The sequence below is a fragment of the Cibotium barometz genome, chromosome 28, assembly GCF_041138505.1.
Source record: "Cibotium barometz isolate CiBa-2024 chromosome 28, ASM4113850v1, whole genome shotgun sequence".
NCBI lineage: Eukaryota > Viridiplantae > Streptophyta > Polypodiopsida > Cyatheales > Cibotiaceae > Cibotium > Cibotium barometz.
This window is the reverse complement of record NC_141073.1, coordinates 5,388,207-5,402,190: the sequence shown is the minus strand read 5'-3', so window position 1 is coordinate 5,402,190 and position 13,984 is coordinate 5,388,207. Positions and strand designations below refer to the sequence as shown.

The following is a 13,984-nucleotide window of genomic DNA, read 5'->3' as shown; positions in this document are numbered from 1 at the left end:
ATGCATAAGGCCTATGCATAGGCATTATGTATAAGCTGTATGCATATGACGTACGGCCTTTGCATACGGCCTATGCATGTCCTATGCATAAGGCCCATGCATACGGCCTATGCATAGGCCGTATTCCGTATGCATAAGCCGTATGCATAGGCCGTATGTCGTATGCATAGGCTTATGCATAGGCCGTATGCATAAGCCATATGCCAAATGCATATGGTTTATGCATAAGGCCTATGTATACGGCCTATGCATATGGTCTCTCCATAATCCGTATGCATACGGCATACGCCTATACATAAGCCCTATGCATATGGCCTATGCATGTCGTATGCATAAGCCGTATGTCGTATGACGTATGCATACAGCTTATGCATAAGCCGTATGCCATATGCATAGGTCGTATGCCATATGCATAAGCGGTATATCGTATGCATACGGCCTATGTATAGGCCCTATGCATAAGCCATATGCATACGGCATACGACCTATGCATAAGCTGTATGCATAGGCCGTATGGCGTATGCATACGGCCTATGCATACCCCTAAACCCTAAACCTAATCCCTGGCACACAAGGGTAAAAAAACCCAAATAGAAGAAGCATAAACAAAGAGGGCTTACCTCTACTAGCCGAATCCGTATGAAAGGGATGCGTGGCCTATGCCCTTGGAGGTTGTTTGCTTGAATAGACCTACAAAAGATTATCATATAAAATCAAAACATTAGTTCATTATGCATAATAGGGCTTATGCATAATAAGGCTATGCATAATCCCTATTGTATAAGTGGGCTAGCATAAGAGGCCTATTGCATAAGAGGGCTATGCATAGACTATGCATAAGCCCTGTGCATAAAGAGGGCTATGCATAAGCTGTATGCATAAAGAGGGCTATGCATAAGCCCTATGCATAAGCACTATGCATAAAGAGGGCTATGCATAAGCCCTTATGCATAAAGAGGGCTATGCATAGCCTAGCCCTAATGCATAGCCCTATGCATAAAGAGGTCTATGCATAAAGAGGGTTGTGCATAAACCCTAATCCCCATCACCCAAGGGTACAAAGATACAAAGACAAGAAGCACAAAGCACAAAGAAAGAGGGCTAACCGTATGAGAGGCTATGCCCAAAACCTTGCTCACTTGAATATGCTTACAAAAAAGAACCATAATAAATAAAACACCTTAGTCCTCATTAACACATTAGTAAGCAAGAAGAACAAGATAAAAAAGAGGTGAGTTCCCTAAACCCTACTGTTAATGCATAAGTGAATGCATTAGCTAGTTTATGTTAAGCCTAAACCTATACATAATGCATAGAATGCTTAATAGAAAGCTTTGATGGAGAGCTCTCCATCAAATCTCTCTATTAAAGCTCTATGCATTAGGCTAGGGTTAGATGCATAAGGCTAGGGTTAGGAAAAGGGAGAGGAAATAGAGGGGAAGGGAGAAAAGGAGAGAGGGGATGGGAGAGAAGCTTACCTTAACCCTATTTTTCCAAGCTTTCCATGAAAGCTTGGAAGAACACATAAAAGCATGAAACAGGAAAGAAAGCAAGAAGAGAGATTACCTTAGAGAGGGAGACTTGATTGATTGAAGAAGAGGCTTGAGGGATGAGTAGAGGTGGGAGGAAAAATCGCTCTACATGTGCAACAATAGGGAAGTAGGTAGGTATTGACACCCATCGGCGGCGATTTAGGCAGGCCCTCACAGTCTCGCAGGTCGCTGCTGCTGATTGAGCAGCGAAATTTCGCTACTAGGCAACATATTTGCGCTTGCTGTGAAGCAAAAAAACATTGCCGTGGTCGCTGTCTAGCACAGCAAAAACCTGGATAAATTTCTATTTGCAGTACTGGATGTTGTTGTGTGTTTTATATGAACCCTAAATCAGTTTTGGCCAGGTTAAAGATATTTGACAGTGATGATTAAGGGCCGAAAGATATCTAATAGTTTGGGCCAAATTAAAGATATCTGATAGAAGCGATGATCAAGGGTTGGAAGTTGGATCCGAGGCATGGTTGAGAGAAAAAATTTGATGTGTGTTTGATTGATGCAAAGGCCAGTATATACGACGATGTCGTATAACAATTGAGCATGTCTGAACATATGGTCTTCATGAGGCAATGGCACGACCAAGTGCGGATGATGACATATAGCAGAACCATAGGAGAGTTCTAGGTAACATGCCACACCATTCGGTGACATCGGGTAGAGTACGAAAGGTGGCAGGGCTTCATATGGAAAGCATGGCTGAGAATCATCTTCCCTACCAATGAATGAGGTTTCTCCACCATTGCCACATGAGGAGTAAGAGAATCTCATCATGGATGATATGGTGATGAATGACTTCTTTAAACAGGAGGTCATAGATGATAGTGAGCAAGCTCCAATGTCACAAGAGGAGGAAACCTTGCATAGAGAGGCAAGCACACCTTTGTATGAAGGATGTTCGTACTCCACATTCATACTCCACACTGCGAGAACACTTGGAGCTATTAAACTTGCAAACAACTTATGGATGGAGTCTGCCTCATTCTATTGAAAATATTTCATGTTCTATATACTCTCCTTGCTAAATATTTTGACATATGATTTCTTACCCTATGTTGTAGGCTTCTCAAGAAGATTCTTCCCCCTAAAAATCTATTACCAAACTCATGAGATGGGTGTCGTAAAATTTTCTCTATGCTAGGTATGGATTACACAAAAATACATGCATGTGTCCCAATGATTGCATGCTATTTAGAGGGGTTAATAAAGATGCAACATAATGTCTACGATGTAGGGAGGCCGCTATAGGAATGATTTACAAGGTGATAAAGTTTTCCGAAAGGTTTTGAGACACTTCCCTATCATTCCTCGCATTCAACACATGTTTAAATGTAAGGGGATTGCAGAACTCATGACGTGGCATGCTACTCATCGCTCGACCGATGGCATCATGAGGATCGTAGCTGATTCACCGGCATGACAACATGTGGAGCATCAATGACCAGAGTTTAAAGATGAGCCTCGTCACTTACGTCTTGGCTTGGGCATGGATGGTGTTAACCCATTTGGCTTCAAGTACACATCATGGTCTACTTGGCCTATTGTATTGGTGAATTACAACCTCCCTCCATGGGTGGCAATCAAAAAAGGTCATATCATGCTTGCTCTCCTTGTACACAAGGCAATCATAAGGTGGAAAACATGGATGTGTACCTCGAGCGTTTGATTGAGGAGCTTGAGACACTATGGCAAGGTATCAAAGTACATGACGTTTCAAGGCCAATAAATAGGCATGAGGCGGAGGTGAAAGGAGTTTTGCTTTGGACGATGCTTGACTATCTCGGGTTCTCGGAGTGCTCACGTACCTACTTGAACCTTATATGCATAAGTTTTAGCCTTTAAACTTTAAGTTTATATCTCTATCTCAATCATCTAAATTAAAATAGGTTTGGCAACCTCCGAACATCATGCATGTCTGATTTGTGGACCATCACTTGTTTCGAAAAGACCCTCTACACTTAAGAAGGTGGTGTATGACAAACGTCATTTATTTCTCCCTCCTTCACATCCCAAGTATGTACCATATGATGTCTCACCACTTGTGAGATGAGAGGTAGATATTGGTTTGAGTCATGGAGAAGCACTCCCAATCCACCTCCAAATGGGATGTCTAAACACTCAATCTTCTTTCGACTTTCATATTGGTGTGACATGAAGATCAATCATCTCTTAGATCCCATTCATATCTTTAAGAATGTGGCAACAAATATTTAGGACCATTTAATTGGTAAAAGAGATACAAAGGGTACAAGAGATGACTTACAAAACATTGGACGCCTTCAAAGTGCATGGCCAATTGAAAGTGAGAGTGGTAAAATAGTCCTACCAAAGGCACCATGGGTATTATAGAAGAGGGAGCACAATAAGGTGAAAAGTGTGATCTCCTCTTTTCATACACCAACGGGAGTAATGCATTCATTGAAGGGTGCCTTCACAAAGACCAAAAAGAAAGGAGAGGAACAATTATATGGCCTCAAGACACATGATTGGCACAAGATATTATAGGTATATAAATATTCTCTTTTTCATTTTCTCTTTATGGTACATAATTTGTTCGCTCATATACTAACTTCCATTTTTTTCTATGCATAGTTTATTCTTCCAATTGCTATAGTTGGTTGTGGAGAGAAGAAGGTGAGAGAGGCTATTTACAAAATGGGAAGCTTGGTGGGGTATGAATCGTCTCTTCAATTCACTAAGTAATATTGCTTATTTGGAATTTTTATGCACAAGCTATGTATTGGTAAATAGTACATGTAATTGCTATGTATGTAGGTACATATCCTTCCATGCCACGATTATGGAGCAATGAGGAGGATGACCGACTAATCACTAATGTGCCTCAGGGAAAAGGAAGGCAAAATGAAGACTGAGGAAGGATTATGCCACAAGGTGAATACATTCTACATTCTAAATAGTACCATCATGGAGAAGTGGATTGGGAGACACAAGGACGCAATCAATAGATGAAAGGATGAGAGAAGAGCTTTCAGAAGAGAAAATAGATGCTTGCCATTCCCGTCTAGTGCATGGAACCTCTACCAAATGTGATTAAATAGAATGGCTTTGTATGGCAATATTGATGGCATCACAAAATGGAGAGATGATCACAAGAGAAGAGCATGAGTATGAAAGAGGATGTGACCCTCAAGTAAGTACATTCTTCATCTCTATCTCATATATATACCTTGTTTAATGCACTATATATACTAAATGTCATGCTTTTGTTTAATGTTAGTACAAACTATATAATGCAATATGGTCAGAGGGAAGGCACTTTTGCATGGGGCGTGTGGATTCTTAAAAAAACACATTTGATTATGGTGTGATGGCAACTTTTGAGCAAGAAGGTCAAGCCACAAGACATGATACCAATGTCATAGAGGACAATCTTGAGTATTGTGGAACTATTCAAGATATTCTTGAGGTTGGATTTAGAGCATTTAGTCTATTCATCTTTGATTTCAAATGGTTCAAGGTGATATATAGAGGTGCTCAAGCAACCGTGAGAAGAAACATCCAAATAGGTTCTTCCAAAATTATTCCACCAAGTTTTTGGAATGATGAGAAAAATACCTTCATACTACCTCAATACTATCAACAGGTTAGTAACCCAACCAATCCCAAATTAAATCTTGATGTGGTATAATAAAAGTGTAACCCCTTTGCTTTGTGATATTAGGTTGTGTTTTACGCCGATGGAATTGATCCACAGTGGTGGTATGTTATACAAGTTTTCCCTCGTTCAAAACATATCTTTCAAGATCAAGATGTGGAGGCCGAATCTCTGGATGAGGTGTAAGTACTACCTCAAATCGGCTCATTGGAAGAAGAAGATGAAGAAATTTTTGTGGATGGGGCAAGTGAAGAGCATCAGGGATATCAATCAAAAGAAGATTATGAGTCACCTATCAATCATGACAATGCTTCATTGGATCATGATAGTGATATTGATAATGATATAGAACCCCGTCTTTTCATTGAGCTTCCATTAGATATAGACATTGATGAAGCAACACATATGGATTTATTACAAGATGGGATAGATTAATGATCTTGACATTGTTTCGCTTCTCAAAAGCTTTTTTTGCTCAAAACATGGCTCCAAGGGTTTTAATGGATGATTTTTTAAAACTATATATCATTTTCTGTGTGCACGTGACATGTATTTTCAGAATTCACCATCCAATAACTCTCTGGAATTTTTTTGCAGTAAAAATAGTAGCGTAATTTCTTTGTTATCCTCTTTGTTCAGCAGGCGAAATCACAGTATAGCAACGAAATTTCACTACTATAGACGTTGCTCATCAGCAACAAAATTTCACTGCAGAACAGCGAAATCTACATTGAAATTTTGCTGCTACAAGCGCTACTAAGCAGCGAAATTTCACTGATTTCGCTGTCCAGCAGCGAACATAATCCTTGACATCCCGAAAAAAAGAGCGTTGCTGAAACATTGCTAGAAAACGATGCTATGCCCCCAATGTGTTGTAGTGGGGTTAATAGTTTCACTTCATGCACAACACATAAGCACTCACATAGAAAACACCAAAAAAGCCTAAAACAAAAACGAAAACAAAATAGACATTGTGAAAAGTAACACGAGCACAAAGGGGTAAAACAAAAAACTAAATCTCTTTGAACATGGAGCCACACTCCCATTCCCCTCAACCTTACCTAGAGAAAATGAAAATTGTGTCTCGTAAATATTCTTAACTACAGGGAAATATCTTTGTGAGGAGGTTGTGTTGGAATTAGGGTTGCAGGAAAGCACACAAAGCTTGGAGAAGAAGAAGCAAGAATGCACACAACACACACAATGTATTAGATTGTGTCAATGTACAAAAGATAAGTTAGCCCTAGAAGGATGGGCGTATATACAAGCCGGGGGGAAAAACCTCCTAAAGAGGGAAAAAGTGCCCAGGCGGTCCTAAGTGTGTTCACACACATCACTGCCTATATATATATGGCAACAAATCTCCCCTGGGAGTGATGGTGTGAACGAGAGCTGGCACTCATGTATAGGGGAGTGCCATGCCCGAAGTAGATCAGTCCACAAAGGGGAGCAAGCCCAAAGCTTTGTGGAAAGCTTCGAACTTCTCACGAGGAAGCGCCTTTGTGAAAAGATCGACGAGGTTGTCCTGTGTTGGCACATAGGCCAAGCTGATCTCTCCTGCTGAGAGTCTTTCCCTAACATAGTGATGATGCACCTCAATGTGCTTTGTGCGAGCATGAAAAACTGGGTTTCTCGCAACTGCCAATGCACTCTGACTGTCAGTGAAGATAGAGGTGGCAGACTCCTGTCCAACACCCAAGTCAACCATAAGCCGTCTGAGCCACACACACTCAACCGTAGCTGTGAAAGCTACCCTCCTGTACTCAGCTTCACAACTAGAAGTGGCCACAGTAGGTTGCTTCTTGCTCAACCAAGATATGCATGAGCTACTGAGCATGAAACAAAAACCACTTGTGGACACTCTTGTGTCATAGCAACCAGCCCAATCTGAGTCCGAAAAATCATGTAAATCTGGCGGCAACGATCCCCCCTTGGGATAAAACAACCCAAGATGTATGGTGCCACTCAAGTAGCGAAAGATGCGTTTAACTGCCTTCCAATGCTGAGACCCTGGGCTATGCATAAACCTGCTCACCTGTGAGACTGCAAACTGAATGTCCGACCTCGTAATGCATACATAAATGAGGCAACCAACAGCTGTCTGATAGAGTGTGACATCAAAGTGATCTCCAGCATCATGAAGACTCAACTTCAAACCTGTCTCCATTGGAGTAGCAATAGGCTTGCAGTCTTCAAGGCCAAATCTCTGCAACAATGTCTCAATATACTTTGTCTGACACAAAGCAATACCTCCATCACACTGCTTAAATTGTATCCCCAAATAATGATGCAAATGCCCCAAATTCGACATCTCAAAAGAGGCATTCAAATCAGCCTTAAAATCAGCAATATGACTTTCATTTGGTCCTGTGAGCAGCATGTCATCGACATAGAGAGCAATGATTAGATGTACATCATCCACACATTTAACATATAAAGTGCTTTCTGTTGGACTATTCTGAAAACCATGTGAAGTCAAATATGCATGTATCTTTTCATACCAAGCTCGTGGAGCTTGCTTTAAACCATATAAAGCCTTTTTCAACCTGCACACTTTGTTTTCCTGCCCTTTTTGAACAAAACCACGAGGCTGCGATACATACACCTCCTCATGCAAATCTCCATTCAAGAACGCAGTCTTTATGTCCAACTGATGTACATTCCAACCATTATGAGCTGCCAATGCACAAATGCTACGAATGGTAGTCATACGACTAGTGGGAGCAATGGTCTCATCAAAATCAATGCCCTTTTCTTGAGCATAACCCTTTGTAACAAGTCTAGCCTTATAGCGATCACACTGCCATCTAGCTTTCGTTTCAACTTAAAAACCCACTTACATCCAATGGCCTTTTTACCAATAGGCAAATCACATAAAGACCATGTACCATTCTTCATTATAGCATCATATTCACTTTGCATTACAGCCAACCAATTTTTTGATTTTTGTGCCTCATCAAATGAAAGAGGTTCTTCCTCTTCACACATACTAGACACAGCCAAAGCATAACAATCTGATGCATAAGAGGCATGCTGAAAACCTGAACGAGTACGACTAGATATAGGTGCATCAATTTTACTATCACGCAAGGTTTGCACCAGCCATTTAGGCATACCTCTAGCTTGCTCATTTTCAGCCCTATCCTCAGAAATTACATCCTATAAATCTGCATCAGAAATGGGCTGATCTATGATGTCGTTTGATATCTGCCACCATAGGCTAAATATTTGCCTCATTAGGACTTACATTTGAATTCCCACCTGTAAACAGAGGCAACAATGTATCAAATACATCCCGTGAGCTCACACCTGTCTCTTTGGTACATGATAACAAAGGCTGCATAGCATCTTCCACAAAAACAACATCTCGACTAATCAAGATACGCTTTGACTGCAAATGATACAATCTGTAACCCTTGCTCTCAGCACTGTAACCAACAAAAATGTATTTGACAGCCTTATCATCCAATTTTCTGCGTTGTTGCACAGGCACTAAAGCATAGGCCAAGCAACCAAAGACACGCAAGTGACCAATAGAAGGCTTCCTGCCATGCCAAGCTTCATATGGAGTAATAGACTGCAAGGCCTTAGTGGGACACCTATTGAGTACATATGCAGCACACATGACAGCCTCAAGCCAAAACGCATGTGGCAAAGCTTGGCTCTTGACCATACATCGTGCCATCTCCATAAGTGACCTATTTTTCCTCTCAGCAACACCATTTTGCTGAGGGGTATACGGCACTGTACATTGGTGTTTTATCCCACGACTAGCCAGAAATGCATCAAACTCTTTAGACAAGTACTCCCCCCTCGATCAGAACGGAGGGTGCCCACAGTACAACTGGATACATTTTTAACCATAAGAAAAAACTGTTTGAAGCACAAAAACACTTCGGACTTTGCCTTCAGTGGATATACCCATGCATGCCTTGAGTAATCATCAATGAAAGTCACGAAGTACAAGTGTTTACCAAATGACGGAGTTTGCATAGGCCCACATACATCACTATGTACAAGTTGCAATTTGCGAGTGGCCCGCACAAAACCATCCTTTGGAAACGCAGAACGCTGCATTTTGCCCAAAATACAGCCTTCACAAACATGTTTCAATGGTGCCTCAAGAGAGGGCAATGAAGCAACCATATCAAATTTCTGCAAACGCTGCAAACTAGCAAAGTTCAGATGACCAAAACGAGCATGCCATAGTTTTGCATCTGAAACTGCCTTTTCATTAGAAAGTGCATTTGCTGAATCTTCCACACACTTGTCATAAGAATTGAGCCTATACAGCCCACAAAACAAGGTGCCAGATGCAATAATCGTATCACCAGAAGTCAAATCATGAACAGTACATCTGTCATCCACAAATTTGACTACAAGTCCAAGTCTAGCAAGCGCGGAGACAGACAATAGATTCTTCTTTATCCCTGGCACATACAAAGCATCTGAAAGTGTGAAAGCGCTGCCATTTGCAACAGTAAGCATAATTTTACCAACACCCTTCACTGGGTAAGAAGCATTATTGGCACATGTGACAGTATTCCCATTAGAGACAGCCTCAAGACAAGTGAACATATCATGATGTGAGGTAATGTGCTTTGTAGCACCACTGTCAAAATACCATACATTAGAGTCAACAAAAACTGCCAAACATGCATCATGTACAGATGGGTCATATTGGCAATACACGTGCACTTGGTCTTTTTCTTGCCTTTATCATCAAGAGCCTTCTCAGACTTATTGTTGCTACCTGTGGAAGGAGAAGAAGTTGCAGACCTATTAATAGGAGAAGAAACAGTGGAAGGGGCTGCCTTACCACTTCTTCTCTACTGCTGGGCAGCGATAAATGCTTGATCAACTGCACGCTGCCTGGCCCTGTTTGTTGATTCTAACATTACTGACTGAGAATACGTATTTTGTGGTACATTTTGAGAATATGTAATATTGGTCCTTTTTGCATCTTCGTATGCTACATTACTATGATATTTTTGTTTTCGCTATAAATCTACAAGACATGGATGTTATTTTGAGATATGTATATATGACGTCACTTGAAATAATGTATTGTGTTTACTTAAAACATGACCTAAATTGGAGAAACTGAGCCTATTTTTTCTGGAACTCTCGCCGCAGCAACGCGCGGGTCCAATACTAGTCTACTCTTAGTTACTACCATGCATGGTGGTCCGCGGCGGGATGTTCTTTTTATATCTTTTTTATTCACATAACTACCTATTTCTTTAAACTCACAGCCTGTATCCTTACGCTTATTTATTAAATGATCATAATCAAGATAAATGCCTATTTCTTTAATTTCACAACCTATATCCTTACGCTTATTTATTAAATGATCATGATCAAGATTGCAGTCTGCCCTTTGCTCACATCATTGATCAGGCTTTCAGTTGCCACTCTCTCTCATGATTATTGTTGGCGGATCGCAGATCTGATGAGAAGCAAGCTTGTACCCCTTTCTCACACATCACTCATTAGGCTTGCACAGCTTGCCACTCCCTCTCATGATTATGAGCTGAGAAGTTGTTGTGTGGCGGATCGTGGATCTGATGAGGAACTAAGGAGCTATCGTTTGTGGATTGCTGAGGAGCTGCCACATGGCCATTTCCCAGTAAGATATTATAGAAGTAGCGCATTCTTGAGGCTGCTCCATTCTCGAGGATGATGCATACATCACAAGTAGTGTATTCGGTGGATTAATGACTCAGGCGTTCACAAAAAGCTCTAAGCCACACACTGCAATCCCTAGACTCGCCAAAAGAAAGTAGAGAGGAGAAAGAAGAGACTCCAAGACCTAGGGAATATCATTGCTTTACCAAACTCTAACTGATAACACGCCCATATACACTCACGAAATGTTTCAAGAGGGAACGAGACTAGAGGGAACACTCAAATTATTGTATGAAAAGGGAAGATCCTTAGAATTATGAGGAAATTGAATTATATACCTTCTATGTTATTTCTTTGTATCCCATTACATCTCTTTCTCAAATTCCACAGATAGATCCCTATCCAACAAACAGTCAACTAGGTTCTCTAAGGCCAATCTCACATTATTGTTTTCCTTGCAATTTAAACTTGGTGTATAATATAATTGTTGAAAACCTAAAAACTATTTGTCGAGTAGGGACTCCGGCTAGACACTTTACCAAATTGCTCCTTCTCCTCTTCTTCTCCTGTGACGGAGAGCATCCACATCTTGATGCAACCATCCAGGCTGCCCGAGTACACCACACCCGCGCCCACGCCTTGCAGCTCCTGCACAATCGATATCCTCACGCTCCTCACGGGCCCGGTGTGTCCGCTCAGCACAGCCATGCATGTGTGGTTCGTGTGGCAGGCCGCCAGCAGCCGCGGTGGCCGCCTCCACACGCGGAGGGTGTTATCAGCAGAGCCGCTTATGAGGAGGGACTCATCGGGGTGCATGTCCAAGCAGAGGACCGCCCGGGAGTGGCCGCCCTGCAGCGTCTCCTGCACTTCCATGAAGTGATCTGCCGCCTTGTGTGGCCATTTCGAGCTTCTCCTCCACGCCAGGATCCGCCCATCAGACCCGCCAGAATAGAGGTGTATACAATCACGACTCAACGTCAAAGCGTTCACCGCAGAATCTTGCCCTTTCAAAGCGACCACCATGGCGTGCTTGCTCTTCTTCTTGCTGCTTCTGGGCCAGGGCCGCCGGCTCCACACTTTGATGGACTTGTCCGCAGAGCCCGTGTAGAGCAGTCCGTCCTCAGCTCCCGTTACCATGGCGTTGATGGCGTCATGGTGGGCAGTGAAGGACTCCTCGCACTCCATGCGGGCGATGTTCCACACCTTGACGGTGCGGTCCCAAGAGGCGGAATAGAGGCGGGTGCCATCAGCGGAGAATGTGAGGGCGCTGATGGTGTCGGCGTGCTCCATCCAGGGCCGCCTACGGTGACGTCTTACCTGGATGTAGTTGTGCTGCAGCGCCCAGTTCCTGAGGTAGTCTCGTATGCTGGGGAGGGTGGCTGCTCGTTCGTGGCGAGAAGCAGCCGCGGCCGGCGGGCGGGGGGCGGACGGACGCCACATGCGGATCTTGAAGTCCTTGTGGGCAGTCACCACCCACTCTCTACACACCACCAGCGCACTCGCCTCTGGTGTGGACGCGAAGGGGCTCCCGCTTCCAGCTGCGGACACGTCCAGCTCGTGCCAGAGCCCTATTGTGCCTGTTTGGCAGACACTATAGACCTGCTCATTGCCTGTGGCCAAGCAAATGACTGGAGCCCCAGCTGCGGCCTCTGAGGCAATGCAGCAATACAAGAAGCTCTTGCATTTAGCATGAGAAGAATGATACAGCTCCTCCTCCTTTGATGTACAGCAATCACACGCTGGAACAAGCTGGCTGCCCTTCAGAACACATGATGAACTAGCATGTTTGCTTTTCCTCGCTCCATCGACATTCTGGCAGGGTATAAGCTTGTCCGTTTCCATTCTTATGCCAGGAAGCACGCTAGCAGCAGGTAGCCGCGCGCCCTGCTTTTATGTGTGTGTAGCGTTCGTTGAGTAACCTAGGAGTGTTCTCTTGTACTTCAGGATAAGTGTAAAATGGAACGACTAGGCTTTCCGAGTATGAAGTACTTATGTCCTTTACGGTTCTTCCGTGTGTTATATAGAGGACTCCCAAAGCAAATCGGGATCTGACAATATTGATGTGACAAGGACGCCCGATCTGCTGGATACGCACACTTCCACGCGGCCCTTCGCGCCAATCCAAGACCCCCAACCTTCAAAGATTTTTGAACTCCTCTCACAAAGGGGCGGAGGAAGAAGCAACTTGGAAAGTTTTCAAAGAAGTGCTTTGTTTCTTTATTTAAAAGCGTCCAACCTAGAAATGGTCCAAGGGTGAACAATTTTATATGGCTGGATCTTCCGGCTTCTTTCTCGCCTTACTCTTCAAACCCCCACTACACCCATTGAAAAATGTAGGTGCTATTTTCAGAGTAGCAAAACTCATTATCGATCGCTACTATGAGTCTCCAACTAGCTTCATGGAATCTTCCTTTGTCATTCCATCTCAGATATTATATTTGTTGGGTATGTAGGCAGAGTTATGGGGATGGAGTTATTAAAAAAGAGCTTAGAAACTTTCAAAATAAGTGCTCCATCTGTGCAATAATGAAGCGCTCTTGCATCAAGATGAACACAACTAAGATATCTGTTAAAGCTATCGGATGTCGAGGCACATTTGATGGGGGGGGTGCTTCGTCCCACCTAGAAGCTCATCAATGTAGGCAACTCTAGACAAAGATCCAACCTTTAAGCATTTCCAACTCTCGAGGAAAGTTACACTCATGCCACCCAAAAAGATTAAGTCTGTGATCCTCAAATCACAAGAGGGTACCATCCTTGCGTCTATGGGGGGATGGACGAGGCTTGATGGTATCTTGTAAGCCATGTGGATTTTAGAGTTCTTCAACTAAACAGAACTACAAAACTTCATGGTAATTGTAGAAGAATTAAGTTCTTCTAATCAAGTTCTCTTATCATGGGATCAAAAGAGGATGTGATATCTATGTGACACATTTATGTAATGTGATGAAGGATGCGAAAACGTGGTGAAAATCTTGTTCGCAATGACGTTAATTAAGGTGAGTTAAACATGATGTATCTCTTTAGCATCTTTACGTTGTCGTGCCATGGCACGTCTATGATGTGAAACCGTGCATGTGAGTTCATCAAATACACATCCAGATGCATGGGGTTAAGTGCCATGACGAGTCATTATATGATGCCATGTACATATGTTCATATTGTATATGAGGTTCAATAAGACAAGCTGAGG

At 42.7% G+C, this 13,984-nt stretch overlaps 1 protein-coding gene across 1 annotated transcript; it reads right to left on the bottom strand.

Annotated features, from left to right (window-relative positions):
• Positions 1 to 11,096: 11,096 nt before the first annotated feature.
• LOC147622414 (protein JINGUBANG-like) lies at positions 11,097 to 12,824 on the bottom strand. Its single transcript, XM_086822643.1, has one exon. The coding sequence runs from the start codon at positions 12,631 to 12,633 to the stop codon at positions 11,287 to 11,289; it is 1,347 nt and encodes a 448-aa protein (XP_086678769.1). The 5' UTR covers positions 12,634 to 12,824; the 3' UTR covers positions 11,097 to 11,286.
• Between the last annotated feature and the right edge of the window lie 1,160 nt (positions 12,825 to 13,984).